We start from the raw sequence: 27886 nt of genomic DNA, 5'->3' as shown, positions 1-27886 counted from the left end.
AGTGGCATGGTCTTCTGGTTGGGCTCTTGGACAGTGTCTGCATCTGCCAATCTCCCCTCCATAACTAGCAAATCCTTCTCTCTTGAGGACTGATTTTTTTTACTCCCTTTTAATGGCTTCTTAATGCCCGCATCAAGTCTAGAGCTTTCAAGTTCTTTCACAATCAAAATTTATTTCCCAATAACCTCTAAGTATGTTTTACTCTTTCACGCCCATGACACAATCTAGCACCACAATTTTGTGGCTTTTGTTCCTAACAGAACACGTTCTCCATTCTCTGCCCATGCAAGTGCCATCCACCCATCTGCCAACAGGAAAAATCCACTTGCTGCCCTCATCTGCTCAAAAACACTCAAACCTATACAAATTCATGTCTTTTTTTTTTAACACAAAAAAACTGTGCCTAAAATGACACACCCAAACCCCTTCACATTCCATGATCCCAAGGCACTCAGTGTTACAGACTGCTAAAAGCTGGGCTCTGGCATTTAATAGAGCATTATGATATCACAGATTACAAAAGGAATCTTCAATGTCTCTCAGAAATAATAAAATGTGCAGTTTTAGTCAAGCTGTCATCTATAGCCAGACAAGGTGGGCAGGTGAAAAACTGAATAAATATTACAGATTTTCATCAGCACTGGGATCCTGCAAACGAAGGGCTTACAAGGCTCTCACTTAACTGCTGCTCACATCTGGATTTCTCTCTAGCAAGAGAAACTTTGCTGGGGAAAAAAAACCTCCACCAGCACCTCGTAAGGACCCTTTCATCTTACCTTGCAATGCATAAGACATGATGCTGACTCTCTTCACCATGTTCTGTTTGTCTTGTAGGGTGATTTTACTTGTTGCAACTAGTTTGTCACTTTCTTTCACTTTTTCTATTGCTCCCTGTGAAATATAAAATGCAATGGTATGAATAAAGCTGAAATGATTAGTTATTAGTTTAAAATATAACGATGCTAATATATTCTATAACTGATTTGCTACTGAACAGGAAATACCTCCACAAAATAAAAAGAGAGGAAAGCATCTAAATTTAACTTCCTTCAAGTCCCTTGGAAGCAAAAAGGTTGCTATTCTTGACAAATGTCACTAAGCTAAAATGAACAGTTTCATGCTACAACAAGAGAGAAAAGCAAACAGCGCACCATCTCTGTAATATTCAGAAGCTGCTGCCATTTGAAGAGTAGCACATAATGGAAATCAGGCATTAGCAGGTTTTGGAAGTCATGTGACTAGGTACAGGGCAGCATGTGCACACATGCATTCTCTCTCTCTTTTTATACAACAGAATATTTTATAAGCTAGTGCCTAAGTGTGCTGATTGTAAGTCCTGGGCTTTCCTTTGGTTTTTTGAGAGGCGCTGAATCCATTTAAAGACTCAGATGGAAGTGGCTGGAAAAGCTGCCAAACATTTCCCACTCCAGTGTCATCATGCTGCTCATTCTTTAGGGCTGTCTGGAAAGAACAACTCTATACTCATGCATTAATTAGGCTCCAGGCCTACAACTCTGATGCTGCTGGCATACATTTCAACAACAAGCTAATTGTTCTGAGTTTTATATTAAGTTATCTGAAGTTGTACAAACCTAATTTACCTATGGTACTCCTTCATGATACTTAAGTTATAAAGCAGAATGCTAAAATGGCCACATGCCAGGACTGTTAAGATCACAGACCAGCCCTTTGCAGAGATTTTCCTAACAAATCCAAGTACGTCACGATATACTAGAGACTACTATGGTTGACATAAAATATAAAATACTCACAACTCATGCCTGAGGAGATGTACAGATTTTTAAAAAGGGAGGGAAAACCAGAATTCATATGTGAGGACACCCCAAACCAATTTTAAAATTCAGTTACAAAACCTTTCTAATGAGAATTATAGATTGTTTCTTTTTTAATAATAAACATATAAAACCAATACTGACTACTGCGCACGTCTGCCTCCTTCACCTGCTGTTGTCTTCTACAAATGTCTACGATCAGGTTACCTTGTGAGTGCCAATGATGTCAGGGAAGCAGCCAAGAAAACCTTTATACTCGTGATTACATTCCATCAGGAAATGGAGATCTTTCTTTGGCTATAACAAGATACAAGCTGATTGTTACTGGCACAGAAATTAAGAAAATCAAGGAAAAGAGAACTATTATATCCAAAGACTATAAATCCTGCATGTGCTACACTAAATTACTGAGTATTAGGCATTCAGATCACTTTTTCTAAAAGAAAATGACTCCCAAGACTGCCATACTTTGAACCATATGTTGTAAAGAAAATGAAAAAACTTCATTTAATTTTCAAGTTGGTTTGTAAAATTAGTTATTTTGACGTGGCCCAAAATAATACCACCATAAAGGAAGAAAGTTCAGCTAATGCTGTATGTTTACATACAAACGAGTTGTTGTAGTTTAACTTCTAAATATGAGCAGAGAATATAAAAATATTAAAGCACCTAATCATTTTAAGCGGTAATTTTAAATTTTTCCATTTTTTCTGAATTATAACTTTAATAGCTATGTTACTCCCATTTCTAAAATGAATGCTTTTTTAGAAGTATCAGCAAAGTAGCCCACAACCACATAAGTGTGTGTACACATGTGTGCATCCATAAACATAGTTTTAAGTCATCTGAAAAAAATTTTTTTAATTAAGGGATTAGAAAATAACTTAGATTCTTCTTAAGGGGACTTATTATCTGTTATCTAAAAAAACCCCTGACACTGGGGTACTAAAGATTCCAATAAAAGCTATGTAGCTATGACAAGGACCTGCCCTGTCCTGGATACTATAGCAGGTGCTTTTTATTTATGAGCTATTAAATCTTAAGAACCATACAGGGTAGGCATTACCACTGCAGATTAACAGATGAGGAAACCACAGCTCACAGAGGCTAAGCAATGGTCCATACAGATCTGAGCCAGCATCTTTCCTGTTCTTTAGAATCTCCTGATGGCTAAGAACAGATCAGAGGCATCAATACTGGAGTGCATTCATTTAGATGTCTTTTTTTCTTTTGAGATAGGGTGTTGCTCTGTCACCCAGGGTGGAGTGCAGTGGTATGATTATGGCTCACTGCAGCCTTGACTTCCCAGGCTCAAGCGATCTTCCTACCTCAGCCTCCCGAGTAGCTGGGACTACAGGCATACACCACTACACCCGGCTAATTTTTGGGGGTTCACTGTGTTGCCCACGCTGTTCTCGAACTCCCGGACTCAAGAGATTCACCCGCCTTGGCCTCCCAAAGTGCCAGATTACAGGTGTGAGCCACTGTGCCTGGCCTATTTAGATTTCTTGATGACAAATGTATTCAACCACTTTGTCTTAACCTAAGAAACCATGATTAAATACAATTAACAAAGATACACAGAAACAGAAAAGAAGAGGCTACTTATTTGGGACGTTTGTCTTAAGACAGGTTTTAAATTAAATATGTGGACTAGATAGCATCAAATCTTAATTGGAATTGTGTGATTATGTAAGTACCTGTTCTGCCACGAGACTGGCAATTTCTTCATAAGTCTTTCCTGCTTCTGTTATTGCATCATTGAGATCTGTTTCACCTGAAAATGATCAATTTTATCAGTGGTTATAAGTTATATATATTTTCTTTTCACTTGTTAAAAATTTTATTATTGATTTTATTGGTAAATTTTATTATAGAAACGTTCAAACATTTTCAAAACTATTGGGAATAGAATGAATGCCCATGACCCACCGTCTGCCTTCCCCACTGGCAGCTCTCGTCAGCCTGTGTTCATCTACACCCCAACCCGCTTTCACCGGACATCAGCATCTCATCCGTAAATCTTGCCTAATAGATGAGGACTCTAAAACATGAGGCAGTACCATTATGACACCTAAGACGAGACTGTCACTTGGCTATAATGAGGCCTCTCAGGGCGAGCTGGCTGCTTGAATCAGGATGTAAAGGTCCACACAGCACAGAACTGATGCGTTTCTGAACTCTGTGGATTCTTCTCCCTCAGCCCCTTTTTTCCCTGCACGTTTCTTTTCATGGGTGTTGAACTTGTCGTGTGCCTTGGTGCCTGCATTCTGGATGCTACTGGCTGCATCTCTGGTGATACTTCACACACTCCTCTGTCCCTGTATTCTCTTTACACTGGCTATAGACCTAGACGCCTGATCAGAGTCACACACCACCAGTTCCAGTTACTTCTACTCTTAGAATGTTAGAAAACGATCATTATCTAGAATGACCATTGTCTGGATCTTTTATTTTAGTATGAGTTTGCAAAATGGTGCCATTCTATTTCTACCATTCCTTCTTTATTAGCTGAAATACTTCCATAAGGATCAACTTTCCTTTATCAATATTCTGGTTACCCAGAGATAGAGTTTGAACAGGAAAAGCAGGTTAAGTGCTTAATTCTTTCTCGTTATAGTTTTCAAAATAATGAGTTAATCCACCACCATTCTCCAAAAGTAACTGAGATTAATTTCTTAAAAAGCATCTTTATAATTCTGGATTAAAAAATATTTGATATGCTTCATTCCACATTAATTATTATTTTCACTAATGCTCACATTTTCTTTTCTTTGGCCAGTGGTAGGCTCTTCCAATTGGTATCTAAGTCTTTTGATAGGAACCCTGGTTCACTGCGGTGGGACGTGGACCTTACGAGTGGTGCCAGGGAATGCTTCTTGCTACTGGATTGGGTAACTGTTTCTAGGGCTTTAACAGAAAAGCAAACTGTATTTTTTTTTTTTAAGAGGGAAATCACGTAATGAGCTCACACTGATGTTTCCAAAGCAAATTTATGACTTTAGGGGTTTTCTTCATTTATTTTAAAAATCTTAATTGCTAACAACAGTCACATAATTACATATTTGCTTTATCCTACAATATGTAAATAGTTTTAGAAGTTTTAGAATAACAATACCAACATGATACTGACTACATGTTTAGTGAAAACAACTAACATTCTTATAGTCTTTCTGACCTTGAGGCACCCGCTCCATAAAATGCCATTTTAAGGTGTTTGAAACAATTCCTCTGTCTGCTATGCCTTCATCTTGATGTATCAAGTCATTTGTTTTATTTTGCTTTTGATTAGAAATTTTTTTACATTTTGATTTAAATTTGTTTTCTAATAATTATGTAAAGCATTCACATTATTTCAAAGTCAACTCTACAAAACAAGATATAATCAGAAGTTTACCTTCCATATCTCTCTCCTCCCCTATAATCATTTAAGAATTTTTATCACTTATATTTCCATATGCTCATCCATAAGAATATGCAATGTTTCATAGTTTTGTGCAGGGGCCATGCTAACAGTCTGTATTATTTCAAACTAGTACATGAACTCATAAAGGAGCACTGGAAGTTATTTTTCTATAATCAGAATATTTCTAGGAATCAAACTCATTTACATTATTGCAAGATCGCATAGTATAGCACTGCTCTAAGATGCCAACACATCTGAGCAAGCAGATGTGATGAGACACAGTACTCCACACTGCTGACCTTCACTGTCCTTTGCAATGGGAGAAAAGCCAGCCAACAGGAACTTGAATGCTTCCTTAAAATATTATCTTAAGTAGAATGATATTCAACATAAAACATACACTGAGTATTTTTAATACTTGAAAAAGTGCTATCTGCAATATGAATATTTAATTATGTACTGATAATTACAGTCCAGAAAATGTTAAAGAATCACGAAGCAGCTCCCAGTGGGGAACCCATGGATGAGCCTGTGGAGCCGGGCCATCATGATGGCCAAAATTCCAGCATCTCTAGGACAAACCTTCTCACCCTCTTGAGACATCACAGAGACAACATGCTAAAAGGGCTCCAAGACCTCTGCCTCCTCCCTAAGCAATGGGCGTGGCTCGCGTCTCAGCTCTTCCATCACCCACTTGTTACCTGGGCCAAGATGCTTCTCTGTTCTGGCCTTGAGTTCCTAGTCCAGACCTCAAAGCCCGCTTCTGGTCTAAAAGTGTCAAATGTAAGACATGGTAAGGCCAGGGCAATGAGAACTATTGCTGTGTGGGAGCCCTAAATCTTACGTTCTGGTGAGAAACTAATTTCTTATTAATTATTAAAATATTCAGAAACTGACATCCAAAGCACTGTCTGCCCTGAGTATCAGGATCAACACCTGTACCAATTCTACCACTTCTGTAAGTGACAGGAGATAACAGATTTAATAGGTGCCACCTAGCTGACAAATGCTTTTTTTTTTTTTTTTTTTTTTCTTGAGATGGGGTCTCACTCTGTTGCCCATATTGGAGTGCAGTGGTGTGATCATGGCACACTATAGCCTCGACCTCCTGGGCTCAAGCGATCCTCCTGCTTCAGCCTCCAGAACAGCTGAGACTACAGATGTGTGACACCATGCCTAGCTAATTTTTATTTTATTATTTTTTTGTAGAGATGGAGTCTCCTTATCTTGCCCGGGTTCCTTTCCCTTTTAATAAAGAAAAAGAGCTAACTTGTTCTCGTAAGTGCTGCCAATGTAAACCACGAAGCGATCCATGGGTAAGATATACATTTATAGGATAAGCTGAAACAGTTATGAGTTAAGGAGAAAACAGGCAACACACACTTGTTACTTGGTCAAACATTTTTCCTTGAAATGGCCTTGATGAAATCTGGCTTTTTTTTTTTTTTTTGAGACAACGTCTTGCTCTGTCACCCAGGCTGGAGTGCACTGGTAAGATCATGGCTCAGTGCAACCTCTGCCTCCCGGGCTTAAGTGATTCTCCCACCTCAGCCTCCCAAATAGTTGCGACTACCTGTATGCACCACCACACCTGGCTAATTTTTTATTTTTTGTAGAGATGGGGGTCTCACCATGTTGCCCAGGCTGGTCTCAGACTCCTGGACTCAAGTGATTTGCCCACCTCAGCCTCCCAAAGTGTTGGAATTATAGGTGTGAGCCACTGTGCCCAGCCAAATCTGGCCTCTGTCACGGGAAGACTTGGCAGAGAAATGAAACTGATGGCATTGAAACAAAAGTGCTACACCTGAGAGCAAAAAAAGGCAAACAAGCTAGCAAGAAAATATAAATTACAACAACCTTTGGCTTTTCTCAAAAGTCCTAGGATGAGGGTGCAAAAGTCCTTAGTGCGGCAGCGTAGCCAATTTACACACCCACAACTAGGGTGCTTCACTGAGGAGGGAGTTAGCGTCTGCAGGATCCTAAGCAGGCGACAGGTCTAGATAAGGCTCTAAAGGCCCACTGGATGAATGAAGAAAGACGCACCTTGATAGCCGCTGGAACTGAACACTGTGGCCAAACTCTGCAAGGCCTTTCCTATCTTCTGATATTCCTTGGGTAATGCTGAAAGAGAAAAAGGATAAACGATTAGTCTTCTGAGAAAACTGAAATGGGATTAAACTATTTCCTAAAAGTGATTATAGTAACGTTTGAAGTGATTCAAAATTGTCTATATATTTCTTCACAAAATACTGTTGCAAAAGTGATTGTTTTTTCAATTGATTTCTTTCGATTATTTTTAATTGACTGTTCAATTAATGGTGGATGGTATTATTATTGACAATCACTCCTACATTCTCATTCACCAAATGAGACATAAGTGAAATGGAAGCTCCTTTAGATGATTTCTAGCTTACAACGTACTTCTAGCGACACTGCGCTTGATCATCACGATAGCCCCTCTACCAGATGCAGAGACACCATCCTCATGCTGAGGATGAGGAAAATAAGGCTCAGATAACTGACTTGCCCAAGGTCACATGGCTAATAAATGCCGGACGTGGACTTGTGATTCCAAATACGTAGCCTTTCCCACTCTGTTATGGGTGCACACATGACCATTTGCAAACCATAATCACCAAAGACTGAAAGCAACAAGGTATGGAGAAAAATACAACAGCCAGACTTCGCATGACCAGGGAAGAGGGGTCTGAGTTTTCTCATCTGTATAAAGAGACGATTTCACTAAATGACCCCTAAGGTTTCTTTTTAAGGTGCTAAGATTCTAGGATCACTTTGGAGAACTTCCCAAGAGTCTCTGCACCTTAGGCTACTTTCTTTGCATCTGTATGGAGTCCCCTTAAATGCAGCATCTCTTTGCCTTTCAAAAGAAACCATTATTTGCATTTAAAGACTCACTGCAGTATTAACGGAGAAAAAGAAAACTTTTAACGTTTCTTTAAAAACTATTTAGGCCAGAGACATTTGAGGTAAGGTCTATAAGTGGCAGTTACCAGGAAACATGAATCCAAATTACATGAGCTCAGTTAATTTTAATAAATTGTCCCCCTGTGGTACCTCGGTTTTGCCTCTCTACCTAAAGGCGCCTGGCAGGTGGTTCACCATGCAGAGTGTGTGCTAGAGTTTTCATTCTACACATTAGGAATTTTAAAGAACTATTTTGAGAAACAGGAGGAGATACGCCTGAGTCAATCCCTTTCCCCACCCCCACAAAAGAGCGGCCTGAGGCGGTATTCCCTAGTTTCTACATTTAGCCTTGTGAATTACACAGGACATGGAGTTTATCAGACGTTTTAATTTTTTAAAAGATATCATAATCCCAAATTTTTATGATATCCTTAAAAAATGCAACTGTAAAATTTACACTCAGGAAAAATGGCTTTCAAAGAACATACAGATTTAAATGATGTGTTATGATGGTCTTGCAAGAGTTTACAGTCAAAATTAATTCATTGCCTTTAAAACTGAATTCTTTCATTTATACTTTAGAGCAGCAGTCCCCAACCTTTCTGGCAGGGACTGGTTTCATGGAAGACAATATTTCCATGGATAGACAGTGGGTTGGAGGGATGGTATGAGGATGGAACTGTTCCACCTCAGATCATCAGGCATTAGATTCTCATAAGGGCTCACAAGCTTGTATGCATGGCTCATAATAGGGTGCGAATTTCTATGAGAATCTAATGCCACTGCTGATCTGACAGGAGGCAGAGCTCAGGCAGTAATGCAAGTGATGGGGAGCGCCTGTAGATAGAGATGATGCTTCACTTGCCTCCTACTGTGCAGTAATGGTTCATGTACCAGTCCATGGCCTGGGGATTGGGGACCTCTGCTTTAGAGAACAATGTCAACTTTGCTTTTTGTTCATGAGTCATCCTCTATGACCAAAGTCTTGACAGAGGTTTTGTTTTCTAGATGCTGCATTTGTATACATTATTTTCTCAGGGCTAATTCTATATATTTAGGATACAGCATCATATTTCTTTGCTATGGGAAAGAAACAACTGTTATTCCTGATGTCTGCCCCTCAAGCACGAACAGCTGGTATGTTACAAGTTGTTTTGTTGGTATAAGATAATATGTGGATGGTAAAGCACCACTGGTACTGGTATTACTGCTAGTAGAGGAAGAGGTAGAGGTAGTATTGGCCAATGGTTGAGGTAAGGCAGGGCCTGGCAGACTTCCTCTGCAAAGTGCCAGATAGTAAATGTTTTAGGCTTTATGGATCCACAAGTTTCTGTTGAAACTACTCAACTCTACCATTATGACATAAATGTAGCCAAAGACAATATACAAATAAATGGGCATGGGTGTGTTCCAATAAAACTTTATTTACAAAATAAGTGGCAAGCCAAATTTGGTGCTCAGACCATGGTTTACTGACTCCTGATGTAAGGCTTTGGATTTTCAGATCTGGATTGAATAGTAATACTGGCATTGTCTTTGCTGCGCTATCTTATTAATTCATCTACGAGTCACTCCATATTTAGTTTCCTGCTCTTTAAAATTATTATTGGATTTCAAATTCTGATTGTTTTCCTTTTTTAGTGTAAAAATATCACCTTTAAAAAAATCATTACAAGAACAGATCCCTTTCCTATGCTGAGCCTCAAAGGCTGATATAAAAGTAGGTATATGTGACTCATAATTCAAAATATAAAACTTTTTTTTAACTGAATACAACCAACATTCCTGTATAGTGTTATGAGGTGAAGGCCAGAAAATTCTTAGTGATAGATTAGAAGGCCCTTTTCTCTAGAGGTTAAGACATAGCAATAAGGGCAGACCAGATATAAAGGAGAGAAGTCCTAGGACTCTAAGGGAGTTAAAGACGTCTGCGCATTGGACAGCAGTGCAATCCCAGCATTTCAGGGCCTGACAAGTCATTCTGCAGCCTCTGAGCCTGTGGGTGTAACAGGGCAGCAGCCCGCGGCATTAGCCCCGCAGCTGGATACGGGACTGTTTTTCTATCCTGGGCCACATGTGTGGTGACAGAGCTGCACAGTTCTGAGGAATACAGGAAAAACCTTCAGCAGAATGAAAGCCTACAAACAAAGGAGAAGGAGGGAGGCAGGAAGTTCTTAGGGACACAGCAGAGTGGTCAGAAAGCAGTGACTGACAGTGACACTCTCCCCTCGGCCGTGCTTCTGCTGTGACATATTTTCTACTACTAACTATATTGGTTTTTCTAAACACTATGGCTTTAGTCAAATATACAACATCTTACCAAACGGATGAAGATGAAAAAATAAAATCATGAGACTAAGAATAACTACAAGCACTCTCAAAACATGCAAAAATGATTAATTTTCCAAAGATTATAAATCCCCAAATTACTGGAACTAATTAAGTGAACATGGTATTCCCTATGAGATTTCTTAACCTGGCTTTGCTGGTCAATTTTCTGTGGTTTAACTTGGGTGAAGTAAGATTAAGCAGAATCACAGGAGGGACATTACTGCCGTCCACCAAATACACTTCTGTTCGAGGCAGCAGGTTCCCCTCTATGATAAGGGACATAAAACTGAGCCCGCATCACCCACTGTGAGCCCAGTGCACTGTGAGGAGTGGACTTACGGCCCGTGCAGCGCTTCCAGTGCTCCTGCCCCACCGTCAGCAGCTCCTTCACACCGTCATCCATGGCCTTGGTGAACTTCCCCACAGCCTCGCACTTCTGCTCTCTGTGGGTGAAGGTGGCCGTCAGTCACATAAGCAGGAGAAACAGCACTGCTGTGGGGACACTCAGGCCAAACAAAACCACAGACACTTGTTTTCTTGCATGATAACAACTCCCCTTTCACTAAGTTAGCCTTAGATACAGGCTTGATGCAGACATTTAAAGAACTACTTAAAAAGCAGTGATGTATATTTTAACTTTGCTTCCTTTCTGCTTCTACAATTCTGTGAATTTTAAAATTATTCTAAAGTAAATAGAATAATAATTTCTTGAATATCTTATTTAGGAAAATTCCAATCACAGGGGGGACCATTAAATCTATAAAAGAATAACAGGGGTTGCTAATGTTAGCTGCCATTCATTCCAAGTACTCCATGAAACAGAGACAATAACCTGGATACACAATCACTTAAGTGATCCTAAAGATACCAGTTCTTTCTAAGGATGTCAGAAGTGTATTTACCAACCTGAAAAGATCACAATATGCTGTTAGGTGAAAAAAGCAGATTATAAAACAAAATTTCTAGTGTGAGGTCATTTTTGTTTAAACTATCTTTCCTATAATTACATACATACAGAGGATTTGGGAGACTAAACACTAACATATTAACACTGATTTTCTCTCTGGGTGGTTGAAGGGTTACGTGTATGTGTGTGTGTTTCTTGTCTATACTTTTGGTAACACATACGCAATAATTTTATGATAAAGAAGCTTAAAATTATGTAGTCACAGCTACTCGGGAGGCTGAGGCAGGAGAATGGCGTGAACCTGGGAGGCGGAGCTTGCAGTGAGCCGAGATCACGCCACTGCACTCCAGCCTGGGTGACAGAGCAAGACTCCGTCTCAAAAAAAAAAAAAAAAAAGCTTAAAATTAAAAACCACGCAAATTTCTTTTAAGTCCTTAAGAGAAAAGGAACTACTTCAAAGTTTCAACTGACCCTGTATTTAAAAAACGACATGATTAAATCAATCAACAGATTAAAAAAGCATACAGAAAAAGCAGGTTAGAGACTGCTTCCTCAAGGCAATGTTCAAAGAGATTTGCTGTCTGAATATTGCGTGGGTTTTAGGTGGCTCCGTGCCACTTGGTTTCATCACACTGTTGGAAACAGCTACTCAGCCCGTGTCAACTATGAAATCACTGGCTTCAACGTGAAAGAAAGATTTTCATTTGATGTTGCGGTTAGAAAGACAGTACTTCTATGTACAAATGATGTTTCCCTTGTCATTGGACTACAAATCCCGCTCATTTCATAAAAGTCTAGTCTGACAATTTGAGTTTCGGCTGCGGCTACACTGGCTGAGGCCTGATGGCCAAAGGAGGAGGGTGCGGATTGAGAAGAAAGAAAACCTGGCAGCGTCTCTCACATTTCTACTAAGTCCAAGTCAGGTGCCTCTGGTTCCATGGTGGAAAATATCATGACTCCTGCCAGCTCATCTCTCTCGGCCTTCCTCTTTCCAGTTTTCCATTCCTGTAAATGAGAATGTTGTAAGGTTCAAGTGGAGAGCACAGTCAAACTGGTCTACGAAATTCCCAAACAGGACCAGCTCATTGGTCACCTTTATCTTTCTAATTTTCAGGAAGCAGCTCCCACTCTATCTCCCTCTGCACCATGGACTAAATACCTTTATACTCCGAATGTCATCTCAGGGCATGAACAGTGTCATTCCACAGAATGGTCCTAATGGGCACAAATCTTTTGAGAATGAACCAATTCAGCCATGTTCCCTTTCCAATGGCTACCTATATAAAAACAGCAAACAGAAACACCCTATACTTTTTTTTTTTTTTTTTTTTTGAGACAGAGTCTCACTTTGCCTTCTAGGCTGGAGTACAGTGGCGTGATCTCAGCTCACTGTATCCTTGAGCTTCCAGGTTCAAGCGATCCTCCCACCTCAGCCCCCAAGTAGCTGGGACTTTAGGCACATGCCACCATGCCCAGCTGATTTTTGTCTTTTTTGTAGAGATGGGGTTTCACTATGTTAGCCAGGCTGGTCTCGAACTCCTGTGCTCAAGCAATCTGCCCACCTCGGCCTCCCAAAGTTCTGGGATTCCAGGCGTAAGCCACTGTGCTCAGCCCACCCTATGCATTCTGACCTAGTGCCTCAAATGTTTAGGTTATCTGTTTTCTAAAAAGGTAAACGCTTTTCTAAAATATAAGACAGAAACCAGTATTATGAGCTTTTTTTTAAAAAAAAACATATTAAGATATACACATACAGAGTACCCAAATCAAAAATATCTAGTGCAATGAATTGTCACAAAGTGAATACTTGCCTAACGACCAACTAGGCCAGGAAGGAGCAAAGAGCTCCCATTCCAAAAGCCCCCGCATTGTCCTTTCTCAAAGCACTGCTGCCGCTTCCCTCCCCCACAAAGGTAACCAGTAATCTCTCTCTTATGGTTTTCATTTCTTTGCTTTTCTGCTATGGTTTGAATGTGTTCCCTCCAAAATTCATGTTTTGAAACTTAATAGCCAATGTGATAATATTAAGAGGTGGGGCCTTTAAGAAGTGATTAGGTCATGAGGGCTTCTCCCCTTGTGAATGAGATTAGCGTCCTGATAAAAGGGCTTGATGGAGGGAGTTTGTCCCTTTTTGCTCTTCCACCTTCCACCATGTGGGGACTCAGCATTTCTCCCCTTTGGAGGATGCAGCCCTCACCAGACACCAAATGCTGGTGCCTTGATCTTTGACTTCCAGCCTCCGTAACTGTGAGAAATAAATTTCTGTTGTATATAAATTATCCAGTCTCAGGTATTTTGTTACAGCAGCACAAATGGACTAAGATACTTTGTTTAGAGTTTTACCACCTAAGCATGCATCCTACCCTGTCCTGCTAGTTTTTCAAGCTAGCAAAGAGCCCTATAAATGCGTTCTTTGGTGCCTGGCTTCTTTTGGTCAATCTTGGTTAGGAACTACAGTCAAAATCTTGTGTAGAACTACAGTTCATTCATTTCATTGCTGTATAATATTCTACTGTATGAGTAATCCCCAATTTATTTATCTATTCTACTACTGGTAGCCACCCTTATCAAGTTATGAATGAAGCTGTTACGTAGATGTCTCCTGGTGTCTGTGTGCCTGCATTTCTATTCAGTACATACCCAGGAGTGGAAATGCCAGGTCATATGACAGGGTTCAACTTCAGTAAATGCCAAACTTTTCCAAATTGGTCTTACCAATTTTCCCCCAACAGGCTATGAATCCCGGCAGTATCTCACCTCACCAAGATGACACTTGGTATGGTCAGTTTTAGCCATTTTGGCATGTGTGTAGTAGTATCTTGCTGTGGTTTTAATTTGTATTTATTGATTGCTAATGAGATTAGGTACTTTTCTATACATCTGTTGTTGATTCAGATACCTTATTTTATGAAGTACATGATCACATCTCCTATTTTTCCACTGGGCTTACTGATGTTTTCCTATATTCTGAAATCTAGCCCTTCATTGCTTATATATGTTGCAAGTATCTTCTACTTAGTAGCTTGTTTTTCTCTTGTAATGGCTGAAAAAGGAAGTTCTAATGTAGTCTAATTTATCCACATCTTCCTGCATAGTCTTTTTCATGTCATATTTCAGAAATTCTTCCCTGCTCTCTAGGATACGAGGATGTCCCACATTGTCTTCTGTAAGCATTACTATGTTGCTTTTCACATTTAGATCTTCGAGCCACATGGAATTCACTTTCAAGAAAACCATATACAATGAAAACTTTCAAACATATACAAAAGAAGAAAAGTATAATAAACCCCAACAGGTTCAGCTTCAATAATTATCAACACTTTGCCAATCTTTTAAAAAATATCATTAGTTTTATAGTAAAAGAGATATGGAAGTCATTTACAAGATGAAAGCTTTCGGAACTGTGGTGGCACGGGCAGCTTCACGTGATGCCATTTCAGTAGGGATTTACTTCGGCTTACACACTTTCCAAGAATGGCACCACCTCTAAATAAGAAATGACCTTTGTCTAGAACTACTTTGCTGCCTCCATATTCTGGGAAAACTTTAACTTTCACTGAGCTAACTGGTTAAATCTTTCCACCCCCACCTTTAAGGTCAGATCCAATAGCTACTACTGTTGCTTGCAATACTTTTGAGATTTTTCTGGAAGTATAATGACTCCTTTGGCTATAGCTTTGGGTGCTTTCCTTTCAACCAAAACTCAAAGAGTGAAAGAAACTTTCCAAGTGCCTGTCTGCTGTGACTCCACAGGAGACCCACAGCTCCACCTTCAGCACGTGTGGCCAAGGGAAAAGCCACCCAGGCACCACTGCTCCCCGGGAGGTGCCAATCTTGTTTCATAGGTATTCTCCTCCATTTTACCACTGGGATTTTTTTTTCTTACTTTAAAGCTAATTTGAAATATAATACATACATATATATATTTGAGACAAAGTTTTGCTCTGTTGCCCAGGCTGGAGTGCAGTGGCACGATCTTGGCTCACTGCAACCTTCACCCCCGGGTTCCAACAATTCTCCTGCTCCAGCCTCCCAAGTAGCTGGGATTACAGGTGTGTGCCACCACACCTGGGGAATTTTTGTATTTTTAGTAGAGACAGGGTTTCGCCATATTGGCCAGGCTGGTCTCGAACTCCTGACCTCAAGTGATCCACCACACCCAGCCTGGGACATGTTTTAAAAACATAACAATATCAATAACAACCCTAATAAAATCAACTGCAGATTGTAGTGAGGTAGCGAGCACATTTCATTTCCCTGCATTGTGCCAGCCAACTGACCCAGCATCAATTACTGAAAAGACTATCCTTTGCCTACTACGCTCAGTGCCATCTTTGTCATAGATCAAGTGTCTACTCTATTCTGCTCTACTGGTTGGTTTGTCTAGCCTTATGCCAATGCCATGCTTTTAAACTTTTTAAGCTTCACAATGAGTTCTGATACGCAATAAAGTCCTCCTCCTATTTCATTCTTTTTCAAGAGCACCCTGGCTATGCTTGGCATTTTGATTTTCTACATATGACATCTTTACTGTTTCCAGTCCATGAGATGCAGTATTAGAAAATTTACTTAGGTCTTCTATTATTTTTCTCAATAATGTTTCACAGTTTTCTATGTAGATCTTTTGTACATTTTCTTGTATTTATTCCTGGATATTTGATACTTTTGATGTTACTGTAAATGACAGGTTTTTTTTAGATTTTCAATTTCTGTTTTTGCTGATAAATATGCAATGTCTTGTATCCAACTACCTTATTAACCACTTATTTCTAATAATGTCTCTGTAGATTCTTTGGGGGTTTCTACCATTTATTTACATGAGCTGCTACTTACCACAGAATCATAGTTTCTATATAGTTCTACACTGTCATTTAGCAAGTGAGGAAATTGTGGCCCAAAGGGATTAAATACCTTCACTAAGATCACAGAGGCAGCTAGAAGTGGCACTAAGACCAGAACTCAAGGGCCCTGACTCCAAGTTCTTTCTTTTTTCTCTTATACCACTTTTATGACAAGTTGATCCCTCTTTGAAGGTGGCATTTAAAAAAAACCAACACAACTGATGTCTAGGATTTATTAAACTCCACCATGCATAAAACATGACCTTCAGAAACGCTTTCTAAATCAAATCCTTGGAAAATCTATCAAATAAGCTCTTGTTAAAGTCTTGTGGGAACCAGGAAGGCAAGAAACTTGGAGGTGGTTCCCTGTAGTTTAACTACAAAGTAACCAAAACATTTACTGAATTTAAAGAACTTAGTTTCACTCCTATATAGCTACATGACACACACTGTGTGACTGAGTACCCTATCTCACCATAAATATATACAGATTCTTAAGACATGGTGAAGAGACTTGTGATATACACAAATTCACAAAGACATGGTGAAGCATCTCCATGTTGTCTAATTCCCAATCTGGTGACATATAACATATCACATGAGCTGGTCAATTCTAGAAATAGTCAATAACTGAAAATAAGGCCCAAATATGTATGTTAAGTGTATGCATACACCTGTAAACATATACCAATAGAGCCCTAATATTTAAGACTTACTATGTGTTCACTTCAACAAGTGAAAAGTACTACAAAGAAGTTTAGCAAGTAAACCTCTTGAAGTTCCAAGAGGGTATATGATATTCTATTATTTGATTAAAGACAAAAATAGCTTCATAATTTATTTCCCAGGCTGATAATGCATTTAGCACCTGCTGTGGCTTCTGGGCCAACTCTTGCTTTTATTCTTTAGGGTGCTAAGATATGCAGTATTTGTTGAGAGAAATTGTGGTGGAAACATCTTTAGAGAATAAAATGATACAAAAAGGAGTACAGTAAATGCTTACTGACAGAGAAAACGATTTCCAAAGCAGACAATTTTGAGATGTCAGGCAGCCAACATTTCCTTGATTTTAATGAAGAACAGATGACCACTGGCAGACTAACTGGCCACAGGGGCAGGCAGAGAGAGAGGCCAGCATTGACTCTGGACTCACCATTACAGTGATGAAAATGGCCTGGCTCTGAGAAGAGCGGCTCACGTCTGCCTCTCCCTTTCCTGCCATCATGCTATTACAGCGTAAGGGCAACATGATCGGGAAAATCGGCCACTCCACTCCCCTCACTTCATGCTGATAATATCTTCAGAGTTTGGGGCCTATCCTCCTATTTTTAAAAACATCTAGGGAAAGACTGCTGACCCTATTACATCCCTCACCCTGCCCCTGCCCATCCTGAGCCAACCCACTCCCAGTGTAGGGGGAAGCCCTTCTGGCAGGCAGCTCTTCACACATCATGACAAATTTCCTATGGTGGGGATTTAGGTTTCTGTCCCCTCACTGTCACTGGAGGAAGTGAGAAATAACTAACCAACATAATTTTAACTCTTTTCGGAAATAAGTTTGGTGTGAATGGGACAACTCTCAATATTCTCTGATGCCATATTAATACAACGTCCTACCTTCTCATCTCGGAAATTTAGGAACTGCTGGAAAACTTCACTTTCTGAGATTACTGGATGGCGACACATCCTGGTCATCCAGGCCTGAAGTCTCTCCATGCGCATTTTGATAAATTCCTCTTCAAAGCGGCCTGCAAGCGACACACCAAGAATGACATACAACTTTGTCTAAAATGAATGACTGTTACCATACTGTAAATGAAAAACCATTTCTATGGCTACTGGCTAGAAAGCTATTTAGCCAAAGGTAAACCATGGTGATTTTTCACTAATCTAAAAAACAAGCAACACAATGAATGCTCAAAGGCCCACAAGTAAGATGCAACAAACTTCAGTTTTTAAGAATATAATTCCAATTTAACATATTCACAAACCCTTTAATTGTGACAAGAATAATGACAACCTCAAAGTGCTATTTTCTTCAAGTATCCTTAAAGTACTAAAAAAAAATTAAATCTTATCTCAACATGAAAACCTGTCTCTTTCCTATAAGCTAACAGGCCAGTTTCTGTGTGGCCACATGAAGTCCTATAGGCAAGAAAGGAGTGATAAGTGGAATTTAATGTCATTCTTACAAATGACATGACATTTCCATATTATAAAAATGTGTCCAAATGCAATATAAATTACATATATACAAGTTTAAATTTAGCATTATGAAGAGTAACCCAAGGCTATAGCTTTTTTCCTCCATGTATTTTAAATTACTTAAACTGAAATACCAAAGGAATTTTTCCACTAATGCAATAATGTTAAGTTGCTATTCTGGAACTTGTGACTATACTAAAACAGTTTAATGAGTGGTCCTTTCTGTTTTAAAAGTAGAAAGTCAGCTTGACAAGGATAGCATAACAAACATCAAGTGAACACAAAGAATGTTTATAAACCTACAAACAAAAATTACTATTAGTTGAAAGGCTTCTAGTGGTAGAAGTTCCAGCTACGGCCTGGAGCGATCAGCTAACCCTATCCCTCAAAAGCAACTATAAATCTAGACAACATTAACAAAAACAACCAAATGAGTGCTCTAGAAATCAACAAAAGGCGAATGGCCACCTGAGAAGTGTTTATGCTTGAAGAACTGAACTTCAGGCGACAATGGTGGAAATCTGTGGTGCTGGGAGGCTGCTCCTGTCTCCCCCACACCTGCTGCCTGTGAGCCACCCACCCCACATGTGTTCGACATGGCAGTATCACTAGGGTGGACAGGCTGTGAAGACCGGCACCTGCAGCTTCTCCGTGAGGGTAGGAGGCTCACTTGGGGTGATGGGAGATGCCCATGTTCAATGGTGGTATCAGTAGCAGTGACAATCTCAGAGACAGATGAACAGGAAGGGACAACAGCCCTGATAGCCAAGGTCAAACCATGCATATTCCAGGCTGAGGCTGTATGCATACACAGTGGAGACCAGAGAGGGTCCAAGCCAGGCACACAATCCTGGTCAACTCTGAGGCTGTACACACAAGTAAAGGAGACACAAAAGGGTCTGGTAGAAAGTAAAAGCCAGGGCAACTTAAAAATGACCTGAGCTCTGAATGAGTTACATCAAGTTACAGTTAATCGACAGAGGACAGAAGCCCCAACTTATTGGCCTGAGGTGGTTGGGTACAACCTCTGTCAATCAATCAAAGGCTTACTACCAATGAACACAGACATAGGAGCAAACTCTAGGAAGGCAAATATAAAACAAACAAACAAACAAACATAGCAATAACTGAACTTCCAGGGAGAGAGACTTCAGAGATTTAATCTTAGGCAAGTTACTTAACAAAAAGCAGAAACAACAACCTTCAGGGAGGTAAACTCAGAATCTAGAGCTGCTAAAATATATTCTCAAAAATATCCAGTTTTCAACAAAAAATTAAGAGATACGCAAAGAAATAACAAGATATGACCCATACTGAGAAAAAAACAAGCAGTCAATAGACACTATCTCTGAGTGCCCTCAGATGTTGCATTTGGCAGAAAAAAACAATGTGGCAGTAAAGCAGATTCTATAAGGATTTTCAAAGAACTAAAGGAAGCCTAAAAAATTAAAGAAAAATATGACAGAGAATCAACACACAGAGTTTCAAAAAGGAGAGAGAAGTTACCAAAAAAGAATCACATGGAAATTCTGGAGTTGAAAGTATAGTAATTGAAATTAAAAATTCACTGCAGATAAGGCTCAACAGAAGATTTAAGGTAGCAGAAGAAAAAAAACACCCAGTGAATTTGAAGATAGATCAACAGAAGTTAACTAACATGAAGAACACAGAGAAAAAAAACAAAACGTAAAATGAACACACCTTAGAATATATCAAGCACACCAAACACTTGTAATGAGAATCCCAGAGGAAGAAGAGTGAGACAAAAAATATTTGAAGAAATAATAGCAGAAAAATTCTCAAATTTGATGGAAAACGAATCTACATTTCCAAGAAGCTCAACAATCCTCAACACAGTCTGTATTTGTAGGATAAATACAAAGAGATTCACAACTAGGTAAGACAGAGTTAAACTACTGAAAGACAAAAACAAAATCTTGAAAGCAGCAAGTGAAAAATGACTGATCATGCATAGTAGAGTGGGCACGTGAGATTAACAGCTGACTTGCTGTCTTGACACAACAGAGCCAGATCAGTATAACTATCCTCTAAAAATAAAGACATAACCAGATAAATAATGAGAGAATTCACTGATAACAGACCTGCATTAAAAGAAGTATTAAAGGAAGTCCTTCAGGCTAAAAAGAAATTACTAAAGATGGTGACTTGAATCTGCAGAGAGAAATAAGCAGCACCAGAAATGTAAGGATTAATGTAAAAGACTCTATAGATCTATTTTTTTCTAATTTGTTTCCTTAGCGTCTTTAAAAGACAAAAGACTGTAGAAAGCAGTAATTACAACACTGTGTTGTTGGATTCATAACATACAGATGTAATATATATAAAAATAACAGCATAAATGAGGGAAGGGAATAAAGCTATATAGGAGAAAATTTTCTATATTTCACTGGAATTAATATTAATCTAAAGTGCACTGTGATGTTAAAAAGGATGCGTATTATATCCCTTAGGGCAACCACTATGAAAATAACTTTAAAATTTGGTTTAAACAATGAGAAGAATTAAAACAATACACCGTAAAATATTTAACACAAAGGAAAGGCAGTAAAGGAGGGAAAAAAAAGCAAACACAGAAAACAAATAACAAAATGGCAAATGTGAATCTAACCATGTCAATAATTATATTAAATACAAATGGCCTAAAAACCCCAATCAAAAGCAGAGATTGTCAGACTTGATAAAAAAGTAAGATCCAACTATCTTGCCTATAAGAGAAACAGCTTAATTTCAAAGGCACACATATACTGAAAGTAAACAGATGGGAAAAGATGTACCAAACAGTAACTATAACAGAAATGGAGTGGCTATATTAATATTAGACAAGTACACTTTAACACAGGAAATCTTACTAGAGACAATGGGGAACAGCTCATGATATGGGTCACTATATGAGGAAGATATTAAAATTACAAACTGTATATGTCTACCTAATGAGAGACTTAAAATACATAAAACAAAAAGTGACAGAATTAAAAGGAGAGATAGTCCACCAATCATAATGTTAAACTTCAATACCCAATACTCAATAATTGATAGAACTAGAAAGAAAATTGGCAAGGATGTAGAAATCTGAATAACACTATCAACCCAGCCTAACTGACATGAATGAAACGCTCCACCCAGTTGCTACAGACACATACTCTTTTGAAGCACACATGGAATATTCTCTATGACAGACCATATGCTAGGCCATAAAATAAGTCTCAATAAATGTAAAAGGACTGAAAATCATGCAAAGTATGTTCTCTGAACATAATAAAACTGGAGGTCAAAAGAAAAAAATTCGGGAAATGGCCAAATAGTTGGAAATTAAACACAGAGTTGGTTCTCTGTATCCACGGGCTCTGCATCCATGGATTCAACCAACCTCAGATTGCAAATATTTGAGGGAAAAAAATGTTTCTATAATGAATATGTATGGACTTTTTTCCTTGTTATTCTCAAAACAATACAGTATAACAATGATTTACATAGCATTTATATTGTATTAGGTATTATAACTAATCTAGAGATGATTTAAAATATACGGGAGAATGTGCATAGGTTATATGCAAATACTATACCATTTTATATCAGGGACTTGAGCATCCATGGATTTTGGTATCTGTGGGAGGTTCTGGAACCAATTCCCATGGATACTGAGATATAGGTTTATTTCTAAATAACCCATGGATCAAATAAGAACTTCTGAGAAAAATTAGAAAATGTTTTGACCTGAATGAACATGAAAACTCAATACAGTAGACTTTATAGAATGCAGCAAAAGCAATGCTTAAAGTTTTTAGCATTTAATGCCTGTGATAGCAGAAATATCTCAAAACAATAATCTAAGTTTCTATGTTTAAGAAACTAGAAAAAGAATAAATCAAACTCAAACCAAGCAGATGGAGAGAAATGATAAAAGAGCAGAAACAATACAATAGAAAAGAGAAAAATAAAAATCAATAAAACCAAAGAAAAAGAGAGAGGTGACAATGATCAAATCAGAAATGAAGGCGTAGACCTAACATCTTTAAAGGTACAAAGAAATACTATGAGCAACTCTAAAGCTATACCTAACAACTTATATGAAATAAATCAACTCCCTTAAGCACCCAAGCTACCAAAGCTCAGCCTGAATAGTTCTATAGCTATGAAGGAAATTAAATTCATAGTTAAAGCCTCCCCAACAAAGAACACTCCAGGTCCAGATGATTTCAGTGGTGAGTTCTATCGAACATTTATAGAACAGTATCAATTCTATATAATCTCTTCCAGAATATAAAAAAGGAGGGAATAGTTCCAAACTCATCCTATGAGACTAGCATTGCCCTGATACTAAAACCAAAGAAATTACAAGAAAACTATAGACCAGTAACCACCGTGAACCAAATCCTCAACCAGATATTATTAGCAAATTTAATCCAGCAATATATAAGAATAATCTATCACCATCGAGTGAGGTTTATTCCAGGCATGTAAGGCTGGTTCAGCAGTGGAAAGCTGATCAATGTGATTTGCTGTATTAATAGCAGAAGAAAAGCCATACAATCACTCGATGGGTACACAAAATACATGGGACAAAATTCAGCATCTATTCATGAACAAAAACTTTCAGCAACCTAGAAATAGAAGAGAAATTCCTTAACTTGATAAAAGCACATCTAACAAAAAACCTACAGCTAACATCACACTTAATGGCGAAAGACTGAATGCTTTGTCCCTAAGATCAGGAATAAGCCAAAGATGATTGCTCTCACTATTTCTACTCAACAGCATACAGGAAGTCCTAGCAAGTGCAATAAGGCAGAAACAGAAGTAGAAGGCCCATGGATTGGAAAACAGGAAATAAAACTCTCTATTCCAAGCTGACATGATTGTCTACATTAAAAAAGAAGAGGGCCGGGCGCGGTGGCTCACGCCTGTAATCCCAGCACTTTGGGAGGCTGAGGCGGGCGAATCATGAGGTCAGGAGATTGAGACCATCCTGGCTAACATGGTGAAACCCCGTCTCTACTAAAAATATAAAAAATTAGCTGGGCATGGTGGCGGGCGCCTGTAGTCCCAGCTACTCGGGAGGCTGAGGCAGGAGAATGGCGTGAACCCAGGAGGCGGAGCTTGCAGTGAGCCAAGATAGCGCCACTGCACTCCAGCCTGGGCAACAGAGTGAGACTCCGTCTCAAACAAAAAAAAAAAGAAAAGAGAAAAAAAACAAAGAATCCATGCCCACAAAAAAGCTCCTGGAACTACTGAGTGAGTTTAGCAAGGCCACAGATAAAAGGTGGATATACAAAAATCAATCATATCTCTATATGCAATACATAACTAGAAAACGGAAATTTAAAAAACAAATAGTACCATTTACAATACAACTCTCCAATGAAATTCTTACATATATATATTTTTTTTTTGACAGAGTCTAACTCTGTCGCCCAGGCTAGAGTGCAGTGGTGCAATCTTGGCTCAGGGCAACCTCCGCCTCCCGGATTCAAGTGACTCTCCTGCCTCAGCCTCCTGAGTAGCTGGGACTACAGGTGTGTGCCACCACGCCTGGCTAATTTTTTTTTTTTTTTAAGTAGAGATGGGGTTTCGCCATGTTGGCCAGGTTGGTTTCAAACTCCTGACCTCAGGTGATCCACCCACCTCAGCCTCCCAAAGTGCTGAGATTACAGGCATGAGCCACCGCGCCTGGTCTGAAATTCTTACATATAAATCTAACAAAATGTATGCAGAATCTGTATGTTGAAGACTACAAACCCCTAATGAAAATCAAATATGATATATATATAGCATATATATAGCACATATATATAGCATATATATGATATATATATATATATATATATTTTTTTTTTTTTTTTTTTTTTTTTTTGAGACAGAGTCTCGCTGTCGCCCAGGCTGGAGTGCAGTGGCGCAATCTCGGCTCACTGCAGGCTCCGCCCTCCGGGGTTCACGCCATTCTCCTGCCTCAGCCTCCTGAGTAGCTGGGACTACAGGCGCCCGCCAACTTGCCTGGCTAATTTTTTGTATTTTTAGTAGAGACGGGGTTTCATTGTGTTAGCCAGGATGGTCTCGATCTCCTGACCTCGTGATCCACCCGCCTCGGCCTCCCAAAGTGCTGGGATTACATGCGTGAGCCACTGCGCCCGGCCGATATATTTTTATATATGGATTAGAAGATGAGATATCAAGATGTGAAAATTGATCTATAGAATCATTGTGGTTCCAATACAAATTCCAGCATGATTATAAATATCTACAATCTGACATTTAAATTTACAAGGAAAGGCAAAAGAAAAAGAATAGCCAAAACAATCTTGTAAAGGAACCAAGTTAGAGGATTCACGCTACCTGATTTAAAGACTTACCATAAAGCTATACAAGTCAAGACAGTGTAGGACTGGCGAAAACGATGGACACATAAATCAGTGGAACACAAAAGAATCCAGAAATAAACCAACAAATATAATCAAATGATTTTTTTTCTCTTACAAACATCTTTCTAATAAATGGAAAACAGATCTGTCTTTCCAAAAGATGGTGTGAGACCCACTGGATATCCCGATGTGAAAAAAAAAAAATGTACTACTTCTATCACACTGCACACCTTATACAAAAATAACCTCAAAATGCATCAAAGACCTAAATGAAAAGCCTAAAACCTTTAGAAGAAAATGTTGCGAATTGCTCTTAGCCGTGACACCTCAAGCACAGTCCATGAAAGAAAAAACTGATATAGTGAACTTCATTAAAATTAAAAGCCTTTGTTATGCAAAAGACACTGTTAAGAAAATAACAAGGCTAGTGTGGTAGCTCATGCCTCTAATCCCAACACTTTGGGAGGCCGAAGTGGGCAGACCGCTTGAGCTCAGGACTTCGAGACCAGCCTGGGCAACAGGGTGAAACCCTGTCTCTACCAAAAATAAAAAAAATTAACAAGAAGTGTTGATGAGAGCCTGTAGTCCCATACTCAGGAGGCTGAGGCTGGAAGACTGCTTGAGCCCGGGAGGTCAAGGTTGTAGTGAGCTGAGATGGTGCTACTGCACTCCAGCCTGGGCGATGACAGTGAGACCCTGTCTCCAAAAAAAAAAAGAAAAAGAAAATGACAAGCCAAGCCACAGCTGCGACAAGTTATTTGCAAATCACTTATCTAACAAAGAACTTGTTTCTAGAAAATATATACATATATTTTAAAAATCTCAGGATTCAACAAGAAAACAGACTGATAAAAAATGAGCACAAGATCTGAACAGACGCTTCCGCACCGAAGATCTATAGATGGGAAATAAGCACATGAAGAGATGCTCAACCCCACTCGCCATCAGGAAATGCAAATCAAAACCATGCTGAGATACCACTGCATACCTATCAGACTGGTTAAAATGAGGAAAAACTGACACTATCAAGTGCAGGTAGGGATGTGGAACTACTAAGGATACTCTCATATATTGCTGGTGAGGATTCCAAAATGGTATAGCTTCTTTGAAAAACAGTTGGGCAATTTCTTAAACATTAAATATATACTTGCCAAATGACCCAGTCATTTTACTCTTATTTACCCAAGAGGAATGAAAACTTACGTTCATACAAAAACCTGTATGCAAATGTTTATGGCAGCTTTATTCATAATTGCCAAAAGCTGGAAACCCAAATGTCCTTCAATGAGTGAATGGATAAACAAGCTATGGTATATCTAAACACTGGAATACTATTGGCCACGAAAAGAACAAACTATTGACACAACAAAATGAATTGCAAATGTGTTATGCTAAATGAAAGCAGTCAGGCTTGAAAGACTATACACTGCATGCTTCCATTTATAATGACATTCTAGAAAACGCAGAATTATGAACACAAAGAACACATCAGCTGTTGCCATGGTTAGGACTAGGGGGATGGGCAGCACGAGGGAACCTGGGGAGGTAACAGAGCTGTTCTGTATCACGAAATGTAGTGGTGGTTGCAAGACTGCTGTGGTAGCTGTCAAAACTCAGAACTGTACACCAAAAAGAGTGAATTTACTGTACCTAAGTTTAAAAATAAAATTTTAAAAATGAAACCTGAACTTTCCTTTAGAAATTATGACTATAAGCCAGGCAATGGTGGCGTGAACCTATAATCCCAGCTACTTGGGAGGCTGAGGTGGGAGGATCACTTGAGTCCAGGAGGTCAAGGCTGCAGTGAGCTATGATTGTGCCACTGCACTCCAGGCTGGGTGACAGAGCGAGACCATCTCCAAAAATACATACATAAATAAATAAAATATAGATAGTATTATGCACCTACATATCAAAAACTTTTATTACCTAAAAAGTGGACTTGAACAGAACAATGAGTTTAGACACCATCAGTGTACTAAAGCATTGCAAACTTTGCATTTACTAGCAGTAGATTAAGCAGAAACAAAGCCTTGTGCCTTAGAAAAAAGACAATTCACCTCCTGGCCGGAAAGCCAGTCTGGACCTGGGATACGATGAACTCCCCATTATGGCCAGGTGAGTTGTACCCAGAGTTCATTATCCAATCACTGGTTGAAATTTGGTGATCCTTATTTTATTCAAAAATTATTCTTGTGAAAATTTTTCTGACATAGCTGGTTTATCTCTAAGCTTATGACTTCAGATGTTATTTTATGCTTGGCAGAATTTTCAGACCAAGTTGCAAATAATTAGAAAAAAAGAGGAACTTTTATTTCCCTGTTTTCCATGAACCTTACTAAGGTTTTCACTAAGTATATGAATATATCAGTTTGGTACCAGGAATAAAACTATATTCATTCAATATTATTTCCATAAAAAACAAAAATCTCTAAACAAATAAATGTTAACTGTACATTTTTTCATGGATTAATTATTGAGTCCACAGGAATGTCATAGCATCATCTACTAAGCATTCCTTTTTCTTTTCTCCCGTAGTTAAGTGAGAGGGGAGTTCTTATATAATAATGATCTGTGGGCATCCCAGGCAGGAGGCAAACAAGTGAGAGGGGGAAATAGAGCCCTTCTGTGCTGTTTGGCTTCCTTGGCTCATATCCCAGTTAGTGAATCAAAGCTCAACTTTCTTCACACCGAGGGGCTGCTGCTTTCTTGCTGTTCTATGACATTCCCCTCCCTGGCTGCATGCCCGAACTTATTTTTTTTTAAACAAATCTTAGTATGGAAGGAGAACCGTGACTCCCTGAAGCTTTAAAAGAACACTGAATTATCCGATTCAGAATAAACAACGTATTAAAATCTAAAAGATATGAGAATTTCTTACAAGCCTGAAACAGGCCATTAACCCATGGATTTAAACACTGTGGAGCACACACTGTGCTAACCAAGTTGATAAAGGAGAGTACAAAATTCAAGGAAATAGACTATAATTTTAAATGGCAGAAATGAAGTTTTCATGGAAAGAAATCTGTATTTTTAAAGAGAAAACTGTGATTGAAAGCAATAAGGATGACAAAAAGGAGGTACAGGGAGTATCTGAACTG

General features: G+C 38.9%; 1 protein-coding gene across 1 annotated transcript in view; it reads right to left on the bottom strand.

Moving 5' to 3' along the window:
* SNX9 (sorting nexin 9) overlaps nt 1-27886 on the bottom strand; it is a 123281-nt gene that overhangs the window by 4996 nt on the left and 90399 nt on the right. The window contains exons 10-16 of the mRNA XM_030809896.1: nt 17821-17951; nt 12264-12367; nt 10795-10898; nt 7243-7320; nt 3494-3570; nt 2001-2090; nt 777-891 (exon numbers count right to left, since the gene is read on the bottom strand). Coding sequence (XP_030665756.1) covers nt 777-891; nt 2001-2090; nt 3494-3570; nt 7243-7320; nt 10795-10898; nt 12264-12367; nt 17821-17951 — 699 coding nt within the window. The remainder of the gene's footprint in view (nt 1-776; nt 892-2000; nt 2091-3493; nt 3571-7242; nt 7321-10794; nt 10899-12263; nt 12368-17820; nt 17952-27886) is intronic.

The sequence above is a fragment of the Nomascus leucogenys genome, chromosome 3 (assembly GCF_006542625.1).
Source record: "Nomascus leucogenys isolate Asia chromosome 3, Asia_NLE_v1, whole genome shotgun sequence".
In the NCBI taxonomy this organism is placed as follows: Eukaryota; Metazoa; Chordata; class Mammalia; order Primates; family Hylobatidae; genus Nomascus; species Nomascus leucogenys.
Note: the sequence above shows the minus strand (reverse complement) of the source record. Positions and strands in the feature narration are given on the sequence as shown.